The 19,472-nt window shown below is 41.5% G+C and overlaps 1 protein-coding gene across 1 annotated transcript in view; it reads left to right on the forward strand.

The window, feature by feature from the left end:
* The window catches only part of BCHE (butyrylcholinesterase), a 40,140-nt gene extending 21,060 nt beyond the window's left edge, over positions 1–19,080 (forward strand). The window contains exons 2-3 of the mRNA XM_056849667.1: positions 12,268–12,434; positions 18,742–19,080. Coding sequence (XP_056705645.1) covers positions 12,268–12,434; positions 18,742–18,866 — 292 coding nt within the window. The 3' untranslated portion in view covers positions 18,867–19,080. The remainder of the gene's footprint in view (positions 1–12,267; positions 12,435–18,741) is intronic.
* The last annotated feature ends 392 nt before the right edge of the window (positions 19,081–19,472 follow it).

Raw genomic sequence — 19,472 nt, forward strand, 5'->3', positions numbered from 1 at the left:
CCTGGTGGGGGGGAGGCAATTAGCTGGCGGCTGGAGGTGGCTGTGCCACCTCCAAATCAGGATCTAGCCAGAGAGCTGCTCTTACTTGCAAACCCCGTGGAACTGATCCATAGCGTTCCACGGGCCTACTCTATCTAAAAAGGTGGCGTAACTCACAGTAAGGGCAAAGGGACATTCCCAGCCTGAAAGGGGTTAGGAAGCTGTCTAAAGGCAGTTCCGCCCTGGGAATGCCTCCCAGGATCCTGGGAAATATGCTGGGAGAATGCTGGCAAGAGGTCACACTGGCACCTGAGCCCCGCGCAGTGGTGTGGTGTCCAGGGGCCAGCGTGAATGCCCCCTGTGCTGCTCTAAGTGCCCCTTATCCTGGGTTAAATGGGCACTTATGCCAGAGCGGGGTTACACCAGCTCCTAAGGAGCTTCGCCCCCCACCCCAGGATTGCAGCCTTAAAGATGTTATTGTATTACCCAGAGACAGATCTACTGTGAAACTAATGAAGCTTAAGCTTCAGGGCCCCTAATCCCAGAGGGGCCCCCTGAAGCAACTTTTTTTTAATGAGTGAATTTCTCATAAAATCGATGGAGTTTGTTAGTGATAGAAACATAAGCCAATGGGTTGAAGTACTTAATATTGACTTTAGAATATGCTCTAATACCCATTTCATATGGCCTCAAAATGTCCCTGTAATTGATCAGATTTCAAAATTTTCTTGGGGGCTTGCTGAGCCCGAACCCTCAGCTGTAAGGGCTCTCTGAGCTCACCAGAATCTATTCGTAGCCTACATTTTGGCAGCTGGATCCTCGAATCCTTTGTTGGTGCACGGCTTAACAATGGTATAGTATTATTTCATCACTGTATGGCCCATTTTCAAGGATTCCATCCCACCACCCTATTCTCCACCATTTGGGCCTCAAGGTCCTTGCAAGGGCAGCAAGTTCATTTGGACCTTGTTAGATGTTGCCCTATTGTTGCTGGTTACGAAGGGGCCCCCATAACAGTTCAAGCTTCAGGACCCCAAAAATGTAGGTCCGCCACTGGTATTACCTGTTTTAATAAACAAATGCTGTGATATTGTCGAAGGCTTTCACGGTCAGAGTTCATTGGTTCTTGTAGGTTATCCAGGCTGTGTAACCGTGGTCTGGGAATTTTCTTTCCTGATGTTTTGTCAGCAGCTGTGGCAGGCATCTTCAGAGTAGTAGCACTGAAGGACAGTGTCTCCCAGTGTCAAGTGTGTAGGAAGAGTCAGAGAGGGGTTGGGTTTGAGCTGAGTACTGTCCTGCAGACGTAATGTGCTAATCATTGTCCTGTAAGTATCAAGATAATGTACTAATGAGAGTGTGGTATGTTAATATGGAAGCATTGTATCCTGAAATGATCTGGTAATGTGTGAAATCCAAAGCTAATCTGCATGGCTATTGTTGACTGTAGCCTTTGTTAGTCTGGAAATTTTTCAGGGCAGGAAGCCAAGCCTTATTCATTCTTAAACTCTCTTCTTTTCTGTTAAAGTTGTGCTGAAAAGAAGAGAGTTTAAGAATGAATAAGGCTTGGCTTCCTGCCCTGAAAAACCTCCAGGCTAACAAAGGCTACAGTCAACAATAGCCATGCAGATTAGCTTTGGATTTCACACATTACCAGATCATTTCAGGATACAATGCTTCCATATTAACATACCACACTCTCATTAGTACATTATCTTGATACTTACAGGACAATGATTAGCACATTACGTCTGCAGGACAGTACTCAGCTCAAACCCAACCCCTCTCTGACTCTTCCTACACACTTGACACTGAGAGACACTGTCCTTCAGTGCTACTACTCTGAAGATGCCTGCCACAGCTGCTGGCGAAACGTCAGGAAAGAAAATTCCCAGACCACGGTTACACAGCCTGGATAACCTACAAGAACAAATGCTGTGATATCCAGAGGTTAACCTTGCTCTTACCTGTGGAGTTCAGTATCCCAAGTGCAGCACTGAGCTGTAAATCTGTACACCAAACTTGATAAATACCACTGTTTTAAAATGTGCTTGTTGCATGATAAGTTAGATATACCCTCTTAATGAACGGAGGGGTCATGGCTCACAAGTAGAGCATCTGAACTGCATGCAGAAGGTCCCAGGTTCAGTCTTCAACGCTTCTCATTAAAAGGATCCAGCAAAAGGTTACATGAAAGACTTCAACCTGAGACCCCCGAGGGCTGCTGCCAGTCAGAGTAGACAATATTGACTTTGATAGATGAATGATTCTACTTCATATAAGGCAGCTTCATGTTTTCATCATCATTCCCATATTCCATAACTGTACAGTTTGTAGCTAGATGCTGCTGACATTAATAAAGAGCCAAATTATCTTTTATCATGTATGCATGGAAAAAGACATCTCTGGTTCTCAAACCATAATCTGGAAAACAGAATAGGCCCAGGGAATATAGAAATGGGACATCTCTGTTCCTAATAATACCGCATATAATTGGCCAGAAAGTCCTTATAGAGCTGCGGTTGGTGGTAGTGCTGTTACAGGGAGTGGACGTTCTTTTTTTGGAAATTCCCTTTTTTAGATATAGCCATGGATTTATCTTATTCCCTTAAAAAAAAAAACCTCTTTGATTTCTCTTTGTCGTTTTCTCATACTTCTGTGCACCCTTTTGTACCTTCAGCTCTTGTAAGGTTTTTATTTATTTATTTATTTATTTATTTATTTATTTATTTATTTTGAAGCAACATGCCCTTTTGTATCTTCAGCTCTTGTAAGGTATTTATTTATTTATTTATTTATTTATTTATTTATTTATTTTGAAGCTACATGCCACGTGGAAGTACTCTAGCTAGAGGGTAGGAAGGTCTGGGAAGACATTGCCTGGTTCGGAACATCTACAGAATGTGATTCTTGAAATGTTGTATGACCTCCCTTTCTGCCTCTTCTCTTCTTGAATTTCTCTTTTGATCAAAATTTAATTGATTTGAAATGGACTCCAGATTCCTTAAAAGATGAAAAGAGATTTCAGGGAGATATCGGGTAAAGAGGAAGTAAGAGAATTCCTCTGAACAACACTCTGTATGGTTATGCAGGGGTAAGGGATTCTGCTGTATAGGACACCCCAACCACAGCCTGCTTTAGAGCAACTTTCAAATGAATCAACAGTCCAGCAATGTTGTTACACTATAACATTTTTAGTAGGTGTTATAAAATAAACAATGAACTAAGAATAAAGATGTCAAAGTGATGAACGAAGGTTTAAAATGTATTTTTCCAAAGTCATCAAGGGAGAAAGAAAAAAAAAACATTTGATTTTATTACCTTTTTATGTGCTTCACGCCAAGGAGTTAAAGAACACTCAAAAAGTTGCTTTAAAGATGGGTGCGAAGAAATATGGATTGAAGAGTAATTAGATTCATCTGAACTGGTTATGTTTGGCTAAAGAAGCTATCCGTTCCTTTCCCCCCAGACTTTGAAACTGGGAAATGGGTAGGAAAAGAAATCCTTCAGTCAGAGGGGAAAAAAAGAACATACTGCTCTCTGGAGTCTCAGACACAGAAAACATCTTTCAAACACCAACTATGTGAGACCTCTTGCTGGAAATGTTTTATATTTATTCTCAGACATTCTTCATGCAAATGATATACTCATCTGTAGTAGAGCCATGTCCTAGATGTTCCCGCACTCACTGACAGTGGCATTCCCAGATAAGATAAGCAAACTACAGTTGAGGGCCTCACATTATGAGGACCCTCTAAATTACAAAAGTTTGGTAATACACATGGGGGGGGGGTAATTTGAAACTTGAAACATTTTAGGGTCTCTTCATGGCTTAATCTGGCACTGGACCTAGCCATCACATTTTTATGAGTTCAAGGTGGTGTTTTCTTTGCTTAGTATTAGGGTTGCCAGTCTCCAGATGGAGCCTGGCCTGGAGACCTCCCAAAATTACAACCAATCTCCAAACAAAAGAGATCAGTTTCCCCTTGAGAAAATGGCTGCTTTGGAAGATGCTCTATGGCATTACAAACCAATGAGTAGGGTTGCCAACCTCCAGATACTTAGCAAAATTAAGCACCAAATACTAAATAGACTAGCTAAGTGAAAAAAATAGTATTCAGCTCACACTGATAATGCAAAAGTGTGATGCTGTTATTTACAAGTGCAAGAAGCCAACAATAATAGAGATACATGCAACAAAATGTATACAATGATACAATGTAGCTAAAAAGCTACCAATACAGATGGTCTGTTTCAACCTGAAAAGTCCTTTAAGGGTAAGTACAATGACAAAGTCATTGGCTTCTTGCACTTGTAAATAACAACATCACACTTTTGCATTATCAGTGCGAGCTGAATACTATTTTTTCACTTAACCTCCAGATGCTAGCTGGAGAGCTCCTGCTATTACAACTGATCTCCAGGAGACAGAGAGCAGTTCCCCTGGAGAAAATGGCTGCTTTGGCAATTGGACTCTATGGCACTGAAGTCCCTCCTCTCTCCAAACCCCTTCCTCCTCAGGCTCCGCCCTAAAATCTCCAGGTATTTCCCATCCCGGAGGTGTCAACCCTATACATTAAGCACAACCCATGTTTAATGTGTCATCTGATCAGACCCTTACTCCTCATAGGGAGCAATTGTAAGCAGATCTATTCAGAAGTAAGTTTGACTTGATACAATGGGTCTTACAATGCTTGAAAGGTTGCAGCCTAAATCCAGCCTTTGGGAAAGTTATAAAAATAAAGCTTTTACATTGACTTTCCCTCATTTGTGGAATTCCTGCTTTTTCAAGATCTGTTAGCTCTTATTCCCACCAGGAGAAAGCTGTTACGCACTCACTCGTGCTGTGTCACTTAACAATTTACACCAGTTCCCCTAATAATGTGTTCTTTAAGAATGATTAATAAAAATAGATGAACAAATGTGTTCTGTGGAAATTAAAAAAATAAGCAATTTTTTGTTGTAATTCATAAAGTGGCTCAGAACATATTTGTTTCCAGTGTTTCCAGTTTCATTGTTTATATTTGTGAGAAAACAATAATGGAGAATATATTCATTTTGACTTTGGAGTCCCCACCCCCCACCCCGCTAGAGTAAAGATTTCCACTAAGTTCCTGTTTTTGAATGAAAAGTGTCGAAATGAATCCACAGAAGTCTGGGGATTATAAACAAACTCTTACGGCATTAGTGGCTAATAGAAAAACAGATAAGGAAAAACCAGGGTGTTGATAAAAATACAAATATATTAAGAATTATTTCTGCAATACTTGTGGAAGGGCATACTATAACAAAAAATAAACAACACACAACAAATATTACAATGACTGAGGAATCACAATTCACGTTCAAACACAGTTCAAAGATTATGAGGCTCCGGATGTTCTGAGATAATTTTCTTTCAGAACACAAGTACCAAATAGACCAGAATGTTGTTCTTCTTACCTCTTATGAAGATGAATATATTAACTACAATAAGTAGCAAAGGACATTCTGGCTAGTTATTGTTTTTGAATTTATAATAACCCAACATAATAACCCAAAACTCTGCTGAGTCTTTAACACAGCTGCAGTTTGAAATATTTCCTTGTCATTTAATAATGTGAACCCTTTCGTGTTGATACAAAATTAAACCTTTATTTATACCCGATCTTAAGGGAACAACAAAAATTCACTAAATTTAAAGTTTACATCTTGTATAGAGATAGGAGTAAACCACAGCCAAGAAACATCATTCAAACATATTCACACTTCTAAGTCAGGAATATCTGTAAAGCATAGTGAACTATAATAAAATCTATAAACATAATGAAAGCTTAAATTAAAACATCATACATACTCAGAGATCCCATATATTTACATAATCTTCTGCATGGAGATTTCTAATGGCCGCCAGTAAAGAATTATTTTCTACAAAATAGTGGTTAATAAGCAGTTGCTTGCTGCAACACTTGTAACGTTTAGCAAAAAAACCTCACAACGTTATTTAAAGACAGTTTTACTGTCTTGTTTGGGCTTTCAATGTTTCAAACATCTTATATTGATGGGAACTAGCATACTTAGGGTTGCCAACCTCCAGGTACTAGCTGGAGATCTCCTGCTATTACAACTGATCTCCAGCCGATAGAGATCAGTTCACCTAGAGAAAACGGCCGCTTTGGCAATTGGACTCTCTGGCATTGAAGTCCGAAGAAGAGGAGGAGGAAGAAGAAGAAGAAGAAGAAAGTACTGTCAAGTTGCAGCCAATTTATGGCAACCCCGTAGGGTTTCCAAGCCAAGGGACAAACAGAGGTGGTTTGCCATCGCCTGCTTCTGCTCAGCAACTTTGGACTTCCAAGGAAGTCTCCCATTCAAATTTTAACCGGGCCTGTCTGAGCTTAATTTCCGAAATCTGACAAGATGAAGCTAGCCTAGGCCATCCAGGGCAGGGCAGGAGATATAAATATACAAATAAACAAGTACTGTACTAAAATAAATTACATCCTGACCACAGGCTTACAGTTGAAAAGTCCAAGGCAGACGTTATTTGGGAATGGCCAGGGATAAAAATATAGAATGTTGTTTCAATAAGTTTCAGAATGTAACCCTGGTTAGGCTGTTTGTGTGTGTGTGTGTGTGTGAGAGAGAGAGAGAGAGAGAGAGAGAGGGAGGGAGAGAGGGAGGGAAAGAAAGAAAGAAAGAAAGAAAGAAAGAAAGAAAGAAAGAAAGAAAGAAAGAAAGAAAGAAAGAATCTGAATCTGGCAAGAGGACAGTTTCTTCATCATGTTCTTTAAAGCGGTTAGTGCTCTAGCAATGCAAAAAAAATACAAGTTGTACCGAGATCTCTTATGGTGGTGTACTGTGTTGTACTATATTAAACTAATAATGCTTTCCATAATTTCTTCCAAAGCAGAATATGTGTCCATAAGCACATTCCCCCTTCCTACCTGTAGATGACAATTTGGAATGTCATGATTTATTTCGTAGCACTGTGACACTTATATGAGTTTTGACAGTGCTATTAGTGTTCTGATCTTGAGCTGAAGCACGAGTCAGCTCTGCTTAAGTCACTATTCTCAGGAGCCGCAGATAAACTTGCAATTAAATAGGTGCCATAAGTTAATCAGCGAAAAGTAATGGGGGGCATTTAGGAACATAGGAATTACCATGCCAGATCAGATTAAGGAATATATAAAAGTAATAGCTTGACTTCAGGTGGAATTACAGTCCCCCATCCAGTGGGGGAAGGAAATAAATGCTAGAATTTGAGGTGAAAATAAATGTTAGAATTGAAGTATCTAAAATATTGAGTTTCTGAAACTGGTTATGATGCTTTGGCAATAATTGAATGGCTGAAATGCAATAATATATATTTTGCCTTCTGCTAGTTCATAATATTCACTCTTGCCTTTCTAAGGGTTTGAAACTAATGTATTTATTTATTTCATTTATGCCCCACCTTTCTCCCCTTTAGGAACCCAAATTGGCATGCAACATTCTCCCCTTCTCCATTTTATTATCCCATCAGTCCTGTGAGGTAGGTTAGGCTGAGAGCCTGTGACTAGCCCAAGGTCACCCAGCAAGCTTCCATGGCAGAATGAAGATTTGAACCTGGAGTCTCCCAGACCAACATCAGACACTCTAACCACTATGCCATGCTTGCACCCTGTATGATCTGGAGAAGCAAAAAAAGTTCATAAATACAAATACATGACTTCTACCTGATATGTTTTCTCCAAAAATGTCTAGATGGTGGCAGCAACTATGGGAGGTACCATGCAGGTGAGGGGGGGGGGGACGTCTGGCATTCACAGGATAGTGGTTGGAAAGGAGGTGTGAAGTAACTTCCAGCACAAAACTGGAAATGCCATCATGATGTTGGGAAATCCTAGAATGTCTCTCTGACATCACGTCATGACTTCCAGCATTGCACTGGAAGTGATGTTATGCACTGGTATGCTGCTGGCACACCTGTCTCCACCTCCTCCTGGCGGGTTGTTGGCCGTGGCTGGCAACCCTACGTACACAATTTAGCTTCCATTAATACCTTGATTAGAATGTTTCTGCAGCAGTGTTCTGTGCTCCAGGAAGCCTGGGAAATAGGGCTCCTGGATCCTTACTAGGAATGTCTGATGTCTCGAGAAATTTCCCAACATTTATAGTGCTTAGGATGCTACTCCAGCAGTGGTTTTTTTTTGGGGGGGTGGATAATAGAAGCCCCATTACTAACTGTCTCTACAGCAGCTGCTTCAACCATGCAGAGTTGCATTTAGGCATAAACAAAGCACATTTAGGGCCTCTGTTTATGAGGGGCATCTAAATACCAAAAACCCCCCCACAAAAACCCAAGTTCTAAATTATCAATTTTTTCCAGAAAAAACTCATACCTCTTCCTTGGTTCTCGTAGGTTATCCGGGCTGTGTAACCGTGGTCTTGGTATTTTCTTTCCTGACGTTACACAGCCCGGATAACCTACGAGAACCAATGAACTCTGACCATGAAAGCCTTCGACAATATTTTCATACCTCTTCCGTTCATTGCTCATAGTCCACCCAATGAGTAGCTGGAAAAAAATTGGGAATGGGAAACATAGATGATGCTGTGATGTCACTTCCAGGAAACGCTCCCTGTTACGTCTGAGGGGCAGTGGCATCACTTCCTGGTGATTGTCTGGAAGTGACATCACAGAGTCAGCTGTGTTTCCCCCACCCTGGCTCTGCCCCCCTCCAGCAGCTCCCAGAGATTGAGAGTGCAGGCCTGGGAACCCTAACCATAGAGAATCTTAAACTTAAACTTGGCTTCACTTATAAGCAGGTTCCCAACTTACCGGGAATCTTCTTTGCTGCCCGGGCGGGGGAGGAAACAGAACGGAAAGGCAGGTTGGACGCAGCTGGTCGTCGGGGCGGCAGCGCACAAGAATGGTTGAGCAGGCTCTCGCTCTTGTGGCATGGTTTTCTCTGCCAGCCCCGACCAATCGGCTTTCCTGGACAGGTTCAAAAATAACCTATCGAGTGCGGGGTGGTGGTGGAGTGACTCAGCAGAGCAGATGAAGGAGGGAGGTTTTCCCTTCAGTCAGTCTGCCCTGCATAAAAGCGGGGTTTTGTGGTGACTGAGCTCAGTCGTCGTGACTTTGTCCTGCCCTCCCTCCCTGTATTATGAAGTGTTAAGTGTTCTTTGCTCATGTCACAACTGGGCGGTGGCACATGAGGCTGAATTTAATTTGGGGGAAAGCAGCCTGTGTGGCCCTTTCCCTACTGTGAGGGGATCCCACTAAGGGATTTGGTGGAGAGGCTTGTGGTGAATCAAGCCCAGCTCGGAGGGCAAAAGGTCAGCCTCTCCTCAGTGGCGGGGGATCACCAAGTGGCTGAAGCCCTGGTGAGTCCCAGTACCGCCATCCCGGCTACCCCCAGCGGGCTCGCTGGGGGCAGGGTTGGCTCTATGGTCCGCGCTGGGGTCGGACTACGCCTAAGATCCAGCACTCATGCTACGCCAAAAGAGTTTCATTGCTGTTGCCAACACAGTTGTGGCCATTTGTCCAATAAAAAGTTCCTTCTTAATAAAATGTTCATTCTTTAACAAATACCAGTGTGTGGCCTGATTCTCGGGTCCTCCCCATTTCATCCCTGGGTCAGCAACCTTAGCATGACTTGATCCAGTCCTGCAGCCAGGTAATTTTTTTCTGTGGGAAAGGGTCAGGGATAAGGATACTTGAGGAGACCTGGGCAATACTGCATGCCCATTTCTAATCGTGTCTGATCTTTGAAGGCGTTTGAGCTCAATTTGAAACAGACCTGGGGGGCTAAAATATGCAAATCGGTATTCAGAGCTCTCCCCAATTCTTGGAGCCATCACAAAATGCAGTAGCAGCTGAAATGGGAAAGTTACTTTCCGCGGCGACATCTGGGTAGTCACTACACAGAGCTGAGATATTCTAGGCATCCAGCCAGTGGCCTGTAGCAAGAACAGCTGGTGTTCTTTTTGTTTTAGCATTGGTTGGTTGTTTACTCCTTTAAAACATTTAGCCGCAGCATCTTTGTTGTTGAAGAATCGTGATACGACAATCCAGCCCTTGTACAAACCAAACTATTTGTCTCGAACTGTGTCCAGCAAGGGAGAATTGTCTTCAGCTGTAGGTGAACCTCAGAGCTGATTCCCTCTTATTGAAGCCATTCAGCTGCTAAATGTAGCGTTCATTAACAATCACGCCGCTGAAGAAGAGAGAGAGGGGATCACTCTGAAGTAAACAGTTGCAGTTCTCGGATGGTTCCTCAAATGCCCAATGTTGACCTCTGCCTCTACTACTGTAAACAGTCTTAAACCGCCACAGAGTCAGGTTTTTCCTTGCTGGTTATCCTGGCTGAAAATCCTGGTGAAGACACCAAACAGTTCATATTATCTTGACATTTTAAAGACTTCTATTCGTTTCTCTCTCCCCCCTCCTTGTCCTTTTAAATACTACTTAGAACACTGTATAAACTATTAGAAGAAAACATGCTTCTCCCGAAGGCAGGGCTTTGCTTTGTAGAACCTGCCTTGTGATTGTTATCGTGTCACTATGATTCAGAGTCTTGCCCAGAAAAGAAGCTGATGGCTTTTAAAAATAAGGAAATAAAATAATACAGAACTCTAATCCTTCCTCTCATTGTTGTATACTGATATGAAGCTGTTAAATTTATGTCGATACCCAGTGATTAATTTATACCCTCCAGAACAGAGTATTTAAGAACACCATCAATCTTCGGCACTTGGAAATGTCTGGAGGAAGGGATTTCTAAAGGTGAAGAAATGTGGTTATGCCATTCCTATTCATGCAAATAAGGAGCCTCGTGGCGCAGAGTGGTAAGCTGCAGTACTGCAGTCCAAGCTCTGCTCACGACCTGAGTTTGATCCCAACGGAAGTTGGTTTCAGGTGGCCAGCTCAAGGTTGACTCAGCTTCCCATCCTTTTGAGGTCGGTAAAATGAGGACCCAACTTGCTGGGGGTAAAGGGAAGATGACTGGGGAAGGCACTGGCAAACCACCCCATAAACAAAGTCTGCCTCGTAAATGTCGGGATGTGACGTCACCCCATGGGTCAGGAATGACCCGGTGCTTGCACAGGGGACCTTTACTTTTTGTTCGTACAAATATGACATTACTGGAAAATGTGAGAGCCAGTGATTTGTAGGGGCTCGAGCAGCAGACTAGAATCTGGGAGTCCCAGGTTTAAATCCCCATTTATCTGTTAAGGTCACACGGTGACCCTTGACTCACTCTTCCCTTGACTAACCTATCTCACAGTGTTGTGGTGAGGATAAAATGGAAAGGGAGAACAATGTATCAGAATTTGACTCCATTGGAGGAAGAGTATGATAAAATGGACAGGTAGATAATAGAAAAAGGCAAGAGTTTAGGACTAAAGTCTTAAGCAGATATTTCTGTAAGTCCTTCAGGCTCAGTGGAGCTTACTTCTGAGGAGACATACACAGGATAGGTTTGTGGGGCAGATACTTTACTAATTTAGTTGGATTATTCTCTAGTGCTGAACCTTAAGCTGTTGACACTGTCTTCTTTCATATGTTACCAATGGAATTTATTTATTTGCTTATTTCCTTCATTTCTATTTGCTTCCCCAATGGGGACCCAAAACAACTTAAACCATTCTCCTCTCCTCCAGTTTATTCTCACAACAACCCTGTGAGGTCAGTTATGATTTGCCCAAGGTCACCCAGCTTCCATATACCATAGCATGAGCGGGGATTCAAATCCAGGTCTTGACAGCAATGAAACTGCCCACAACATCACACTAACCTCATACTTCTTTCAGCATACTTTTAATCAGGACATGTTTTTTTTAATTCTTTTCACTAACACAGGTGCACACCTTTGCAGGGCTTTCTAGCTAAAATTCAAAACAATATTCTTGCATATTTGAATTGGGCATTAGCATTCTTGTTAAGTACTTTGAGCAATCCAAGTGACTGAATAAATGCCCTTAATGTTAGCCATGAGATTGCATTTTCTCTCTGACCTCATGAGTTCATCACATGGGACTGATGAAAGTTGATTTCATTAAGGTGTGTGTTTTTTCCTCCTCTTGGAGCTTTTAAAAACCCACTGCATATTGCTATATTTTTAATTAAACTTTGTGCTAGGATCCCATTTAAAGTTTAAGCTGTTGATATTTATTCCTACCTACTTTCAAAACTACAGAGGTAATTCCATGCAAACCTGCCCGTCTTTGAAATAAAATAACTTTCAATAGAATAATTTTACACTACTGATGCTCACCAGTAATTTCCCATGAGGGACCTAATGCTTCTCTTTAATCCTCTAGAACACCCAGTGGGACTCAGATTAATGGGACAAGATGGCCAGTCTTCACCCGCACTGAACAAAAATACTTAACATTAAGCACAGAAGCATCAAAGATTCGTAGAAAATTACGTGCCCAGCAGTGCCGATTCTGGGACATATTTTTTCCAGAAGTCCTGGAGATGACAGGTAATTTTTGTGGTAAATGTATGTATGTACTGTAAACTGGTTAATACAAGGTCACTTTACTGCTACTAAATTTTGATTTTGATTTCAATTTCAGGGTTTTTAAGCCTAAGAACTATTTGTGTAAAATTAAATCAAGAAGTCCTTCCAGAAAAACATCCAACTTCACTTAAATAAGGTTATCTATTAATTTATGCACAATATAGCTTTATACACGTTTCGCATTCTCTCCTCAGCCTTATTCAGATTATGTTGGTTGTTTAGTATCTGATTGCAATCTGTTGGGGAAAGAACATCTTCTGCAAGAACTCCATTGAAACGGGCTGGGCAAAACTACAACTGATCTCATTTCCAGCAGAATCAAAAATGGGAAGTGAGAAGAAGGATTCATTTTGAAGTTATGTCCTACTATTGTTCAGTGGGACCTTCCTCCTAACAAAGAAGTTTAAGACTGGAGGTAGGATGAGTGGATCATGCTGGTTCTTCTCCACAATTCATAAATTTGAATTAATGACAGATTTTCCTTTATAATGATTTCAGACTCATTCCAGTGCAGCTTTAGGGATCTGACAATGGGGTCTCTAAAGAACACAGAGAAAAGGGAAGTCTTTGTCTTTTTCTGAAAGGGACCAAGAAGATCACAAACTATTCAATATTGAGAGATTTAATATAAGAAGTGGATCAATTACTCATTAGTTCAGACATCACTTAAAGCCATGATTTAACTCAACGGACCATAAGCCATATCACTAAATGTGGTTAGTTAGGATCCATCAAACCAGCTTCTGAAACCATTAGGGATGCAAAAAAAAAATCAGTAAATTTTGGGTTCAGGTTTATTGGGCCCAATTCCCCCCCCCCCCGGTAAACACGGAATAAGCTGAGTGCACTAGCATTGCTTGAAGAGGTCTTTCCAAATATCCCAAAAAGGCAAAACAGGTTGAACTAGTGACAGGTCTTAGGGTACATGGAATGACCATAGAAAACACAAAAGGCGAAGTGTATGAGATTGGCAGTCAATGGTATAAGAGCAGCAAGATCTGAAAGTCATTGTGTGATACCAGCAACATGTAGCAGCGAGGTCCTGGTGTTGAAGAACTATTGAGTGTGATGGTCTCGATGAATTCCCCTTCCTTCAGTGGTTGCATTGTCTTGCTGCTGCCCACTAATATGCCCTCTTCTTCTGCCATTCAGAGAGTGTGGGAAATACTCAGTAGTAGCTGATTCTTTGATCTGTTCACTGATCCCTTTCAAACAGGCAAGTAAGAAGCAACAACATAGATTAGAAACAGCAGGGCCCAAGTGGGCAGTCTCCAAGAAAGAACAGTGGGTTCACCATGACTAATAGCCATTGATGGATCTATCCTCTTTGAATCAATGTATCTAATTCTCAACATGGTTCTATTTGTGGATACTTAAATCTGGAAACTTGAGCCATAAAGAGACAAAAAAAAAATCTTTCTACAAACATGAAAAAGTCTCCCATTTGCAGAAAAATCATACATTTGAAAAAATGGGATGGGGTTAAAAAACCCAAATAATAGAAACAGTGCCTTCAGCTTTAAGAAACAAATGACATCAATAGTTATTGCTAGGCAACCACAATACTATTAGCAGCTTTCAAGCCTTGGTTTCTATCAGTAAAAGAGGGGCAGATCAATTGCCATCGCTGTGTTAGCCTTTAAGGAAGAACTTATTGGGGCCATGCCTGGTGACAACCACAGAGAAACTTAATACAACCTGACTTGCATGTTTTACCTAGGACTGACTGCTTATCTGTTCCAATTTCCTCTTAAAACCCTCTATGCTTGTGGCAGTAAATTCCACAATTTAATTACTCATTGAGTAAAGGAGTATTTCATTTGTGTGCTGTGTCCACCACCTGAAATGTTTTTAAAGGATTAGACAAACCCATGGAAGATAAATGTGTCTGCAGATATTAACCATACCAAGTCAGACAGAACCTTCATGATTGGAGGTAGTAGACCATAGCCCTGTCTTGAGATGCATAAGCATTTTTGAAGGTACTTGACTTAGATTAAGGCCACAATCATCAGCTCATTAAAAAAATTGGTCTTGAATTCTTTTATATATTTGCTTTTAAAAAAGTCTCTTACAATATTGTTTAGTTTTTCTTTGTATCCTTACAAATATGCAGGATTTGGTTGGTTGGATTTTCAAGTACCTGTATGCATAAAGTTTCATAGAACATAGTGTTCTTCAGTTTTTCATTTGATGTCTGAGAGATGTTATTCCTCATATCATGACATCTCATTCTATGTAGGATATGGAGGAGATTTCTTTTACCACCCCCTCACCTCAGTGAGTAGGTTCCGTGTGAATCTGGACCCTTTTCAGGCAAAAACAGGGTAAATTGTGAATTTGACTAAACGTTCCTTTTGATCATCAGGCATTACTCACAGAAATAATCACAGTAGATACCATCTGTTTGGATGATGCTGGTGATGTACAAATGCACTGTGTATTACCAAATGTTCAGTGACATAACTGATAGAAAAACTTATTCATTAGTTAATAGGCTAGTGAGATCATCTTGCATGTGGGGGAAGGGGCAGGGAGAATTGAGATGACAGATTTAAATCTACCAGAAGATTTATTGATGTAATACGGAAAAAATGTGTGCTTTTGTGTACACAACCATAGATAGGCGGCCTCTGAATCAAAAGATTGTGTATGAAGGGGGGAGGGGAAACTTGCATATTTATATAGTTTATATATTGGTTTGTTTAAAACATTTTTATGCTATCTTACTCCCAATCAGGGTCCACAAGGTTGTGAACACAGAAAAGATTAAAACGTTTAAGCAATTAAAAATACAGCTGAAATTATAAAATAGTTCAATTAAAACCATATAAACAACACTAGAAGGAAGGCCAGTAACTGTTATTAGTAGGGTTGCCAGCTCTGGGTTGGGAAATACCTGGAGATTTTGGGGGTGGAGGCTGAGGAGGGCAGGGTTTGGGGAGGGGAGGGACTTCAATGCCATAGAGTCCAATTGCCAAAGCGGACATTTTCTCTAGGTGAACTGATCTCTACTGGTTGGAGATCAGTTGTAATAGCAGGAGATAGCCAGCTAGTACCTGGAGGTTGGCAACCCTAGTTATTGGGGTATGCCCTCTGGCATATCTCCATGTGGGAGGTGCAGATCTCCCCGAATTAGAGGTCCCTCTCCAGGTACAACCCGAAATCTCCAGGAATTTCCCAGCCTGGAGCTGGCAACCCTGCACACACCCTTCCATTCAAGCATAAGTGTGTCTCTGCAGCCTCCCTGTTGGAATGCTGGCTGATCCATGAAGTCGGAGTCGTGTCTTGTATTTTGAGCGAGAGATACAAAAAGATCCTATTTTCTGCGTTTCCTACTTAACGGGGTGTGTTGGTCTATCCGTTCATGAAATCTCAACTTTCAGTCTGTTATGGTGGCACTGTAAACAATTTGATGCTCCTGTGAGTAAGAGAGGGCTACACCTTAGACACATAGATATAATAATAAATACAGCTGTCATTCTGCATATGGAGATACTTTTCTAGCTGTCACGGTTATTCTTTCCTTGCCACCTCTGAAAATATTGTATGATGGGGAAAGTCCTGCCCATATCCCACTTTTTTGCCTATCCGATTTTTAGACTTCAGTTCGTGACTCTTACTGCAAATGTCTCCCAACTGTCAGAGGCTGTTTTTAGCACGTAAAGGGGGAACTGACTCAGCACAATGTTCTATCCCTTATGGGCTAGTGAGCAGGCTTCCATTGCGAGGAAAGCCTGATCTTTCTGATTTTCAGGGGGAAAGATAAAGCTGCCCCTTTTTCAGACTTTTTGTGTTGTACGTTTTTTTTATATCGAAGATCAGCTTCCTATTTCTTATCCAAGAACCAGAAAAGGTATACTTCTGCCTACGAGTGAGGCCAAATAATCTTTATATAAAGTTCATATTATCATAAATAATTTTCTAAAAGGCTTTTGACAAAATCCCCCACCAAAGACTGCTAAGCAAGCTTTATAGTTGTGGGATAAGAGGACAAGTCCTCCTATGAATTGAGAGCTGGATGAAAAATAGGAAGCAGAGAGTAGGAATTGATGGTCAGTTCTCACAATGGAGGGATGTGAGCAGTGGGGTCCCTCAACCTGTTCATCAATGTCCTGGAGTTGGGGAAGAACAGCAAGATGGCCAGGTTTGCAGATGATGACAAATTATTTAGGGTGGTTAAAACAAAATCAGACTGTGAAGAGCTCCAAAAGGATCTCTTCAAACTGGAGGAATGGACATTAACATGGAAAATGTGTTGCAATGTAAGCAAGTGTAAATTGATGAATATTGAGGCAAAACATCTCAACTTCACATATACACTGATGGGATCTGTGCTGACAGCAACAGGCAAAGAAAGGGATCTTGGGTTGGTAGTGGGTAGCTCGATGAAGATGTTAACCCAGTGTGTGGCTGCTGGCCATAATTAGACAAGGAATAGAGAGAGAATAAAACTGCTGCTATCACACTGCCCTTGTACAAATCTATGGTGAGACCACACTTGTAATACTATTCAGTATCAATATCAAAACCTTTAATGGCATAAAAGAAGCAGGTATGGGTAATAATATACTAATATACACTTGTAATACTATGTACAGTTCTGGTCACCACACCTGAAAAAGGATATTGCAGAGCTTGACAAGGTGCAGAAAAGAAAAAGAAGAAGAGTTGGTTTTTATATGCCGACTTTCTCTACCACTTGAGAGAGACAAACTGGCTTACAGCCACCTTTCCTTCCCCACAACAGTCACCCTGTGAGGTAGGTGGGGCTGAGAGAGCTCTAACAGAGCTGTAACTTGCCCAAGGTCACCCAGCCGGCTTCGTGTGTAGGAGTGGGGAACCAGATTAACCAGATTAGCCTCTGGCACTCATGTGGAGGAGTGGGGAATCAAACCCGGTTCTCCAGATCAGAGTCCACCACTCCAAGAGCAACCAAAATGATCCGGGGACTAGAACAACTGCCCTATGAGGAGCGGTTAAAACACTTAGGGCTGTTTAGCTTGGAAAGAAGGCAGTTAAGGGGAGATATGATAGAGGTCTATAAAATTATGCATACTATGGAGTGAGTGGACAGGGAGAAGCTTTTCTCCCTCTCTCATAATACTAGAACACGGGGTCATCTGCTGAAACTGGAGGGTGAGAAATTCAAAACACATACAAGGAAGTATTTCTTCACACAACACATAGTTAAATTGTGGAACTCCCTGCCCCAGGATGTGGTGATGGCTGCTAACTTGGAAGGCTTTAAGAGGGCAGGGGACATGTTCATCGAGGAGAGGGTTATCCATGGCTACTAGTCAAAATGGATACTAGTCATGATGCGTACCTATTCTCTCCAGGATCAGATGAGCAAGCATATTATATTAGGTGCTGTGAAACACATGCTGGCTGCTGCTGCTGTCGTCTTGTTTGTGAGCTTCCTAGAGGCACTTGGTTGGCCACTGTGTGAACAGATCTTGCTAACTGTTCCGGTCTTGCAAACTGACGGCCGTGGCTTCCTTTATTAAGTCCATCCATCTCATGTTGGGTCTTTTCCTGCTGGTTTCCACTTTTCCTAGCATTGTTGTCTTTTCCAGTGACTCTTGACTTTTCATAATGTGACCAAAGTACTAGCTAATGTAAAATAGGCTCGGTCATCATTGTTCCTGTTCAAATGGCTGCCGGGCTTGCTGCTGTGTGTAAAAACCAGGCTATTTTGCAGGGCTGTTTGTGCATTCTTCCATATCCTGATTAGCCAATTAATTTTGAAATGTATTGCATTGCCACTTTTCTTTTTGTTTAACGGAGCCACCAAAACAGCTTGGGATCCTGTTGCTACATTTGGAAGATTCTTTTTCCACGATTGCAAATATGTAATTTTTTTTTTTGTATCCCTCCCAAATTAAAATGATGGATATTCACTGCATTCCCTAGTGGAAAGTCTGTATCAGGGCCCTTGTTCACTAATTGCCTATCCCTCATGATCTGCAAGCACCTCGGTAAAATGTCAAAAGGTTGTAAACGTTGAAAACGCAAGCTTCCTGAATATTAGCGGGGAAGAATAATGCTTAATTTTAAATGATTATCTAAGGACCTGGAGTTAAAATGTTGCTCTTTGAATTTTCAATAAAAATTAGGTGAAAGGGGGCAGCACGGGGGGGACGGGACGGCACTTTGGCATGGGGTGTATTTAGAGAGAAATGGCAGTGGTAATCAGAATTATTTTTCAATTAATGTACAAAGAGATTTAAATTTAGATTAATGCCACCCATTTGGTGTTTTACAGGAAATATCGACGAAGCAGAACGAGAGTGGAAAGCTGGATTCCTTCGCTGGAACAATTACATGATGGACTGGAAAAATCAATTTAATGATTACGCTAGTCAGAAGGAAGGCTGTGCAGGTCTCTAATTAAAAGTTTCAGCCTTTCTGGAATGCCTGTATTGTCAAAGATCAAGGCAAACACAGAGATAGCTAATGTAGCGCATCTAGCCATGAGGCATGTTATGCAGGCTCAGTGACATGTCACAAATATACTGGCTTGCCAAGCCCAGTTCTATTTATATCAATAAATGTTATGATAAGCTCTTCTACACTTGGAAGCTTCAGGAAATGCAAAACAGACTGTATAAGCCACGGAATTATTATTATTATTGTTATACACGTAGAGCACACATAGATCCCACTCTACTCATGCGCAGAAAAGGTGTTGCCATGCACGGGTATGTGGGGGGGGGGAGGGACATTTGAGAGCACATCCCAGCCAAAGAAATGCGCCGTAGGCTCAGCCAAATGCGCATCGGAATGTGTATCTTGTTCACGGCCACTGGTCTCCATCCCACAAACGAAATACATGCCTGACTTGTTTATGAGTGCAGTTCTCCTTAGTACGCTTGGGTTGAAAGAAAGGAAACTTTTATATTAGGTTCACAGATAAATGGAAACTTTTTTTTCCCTCCTTAAAAAAAAAGCACTAGAAAGATCAGTATTCCAGGGCACTGCTCAGCCGTCTCAGAT

This window comes from Euleptes europaea, chromosome 5, assembly GCF_029931775.1.
Source record: "Euleptes europaea isolate rEulEur1 chromosome 5, rEulEur1.hap1, whole genome shotgun sequence".
NCBI classification, from domain to species: domain Eukaryota; kingdom Metazoa; phylum Chordata; class Lepidosauria; order Squamata; family Sphaerodactylidae; genus Euleptes; species Euleptes europaea.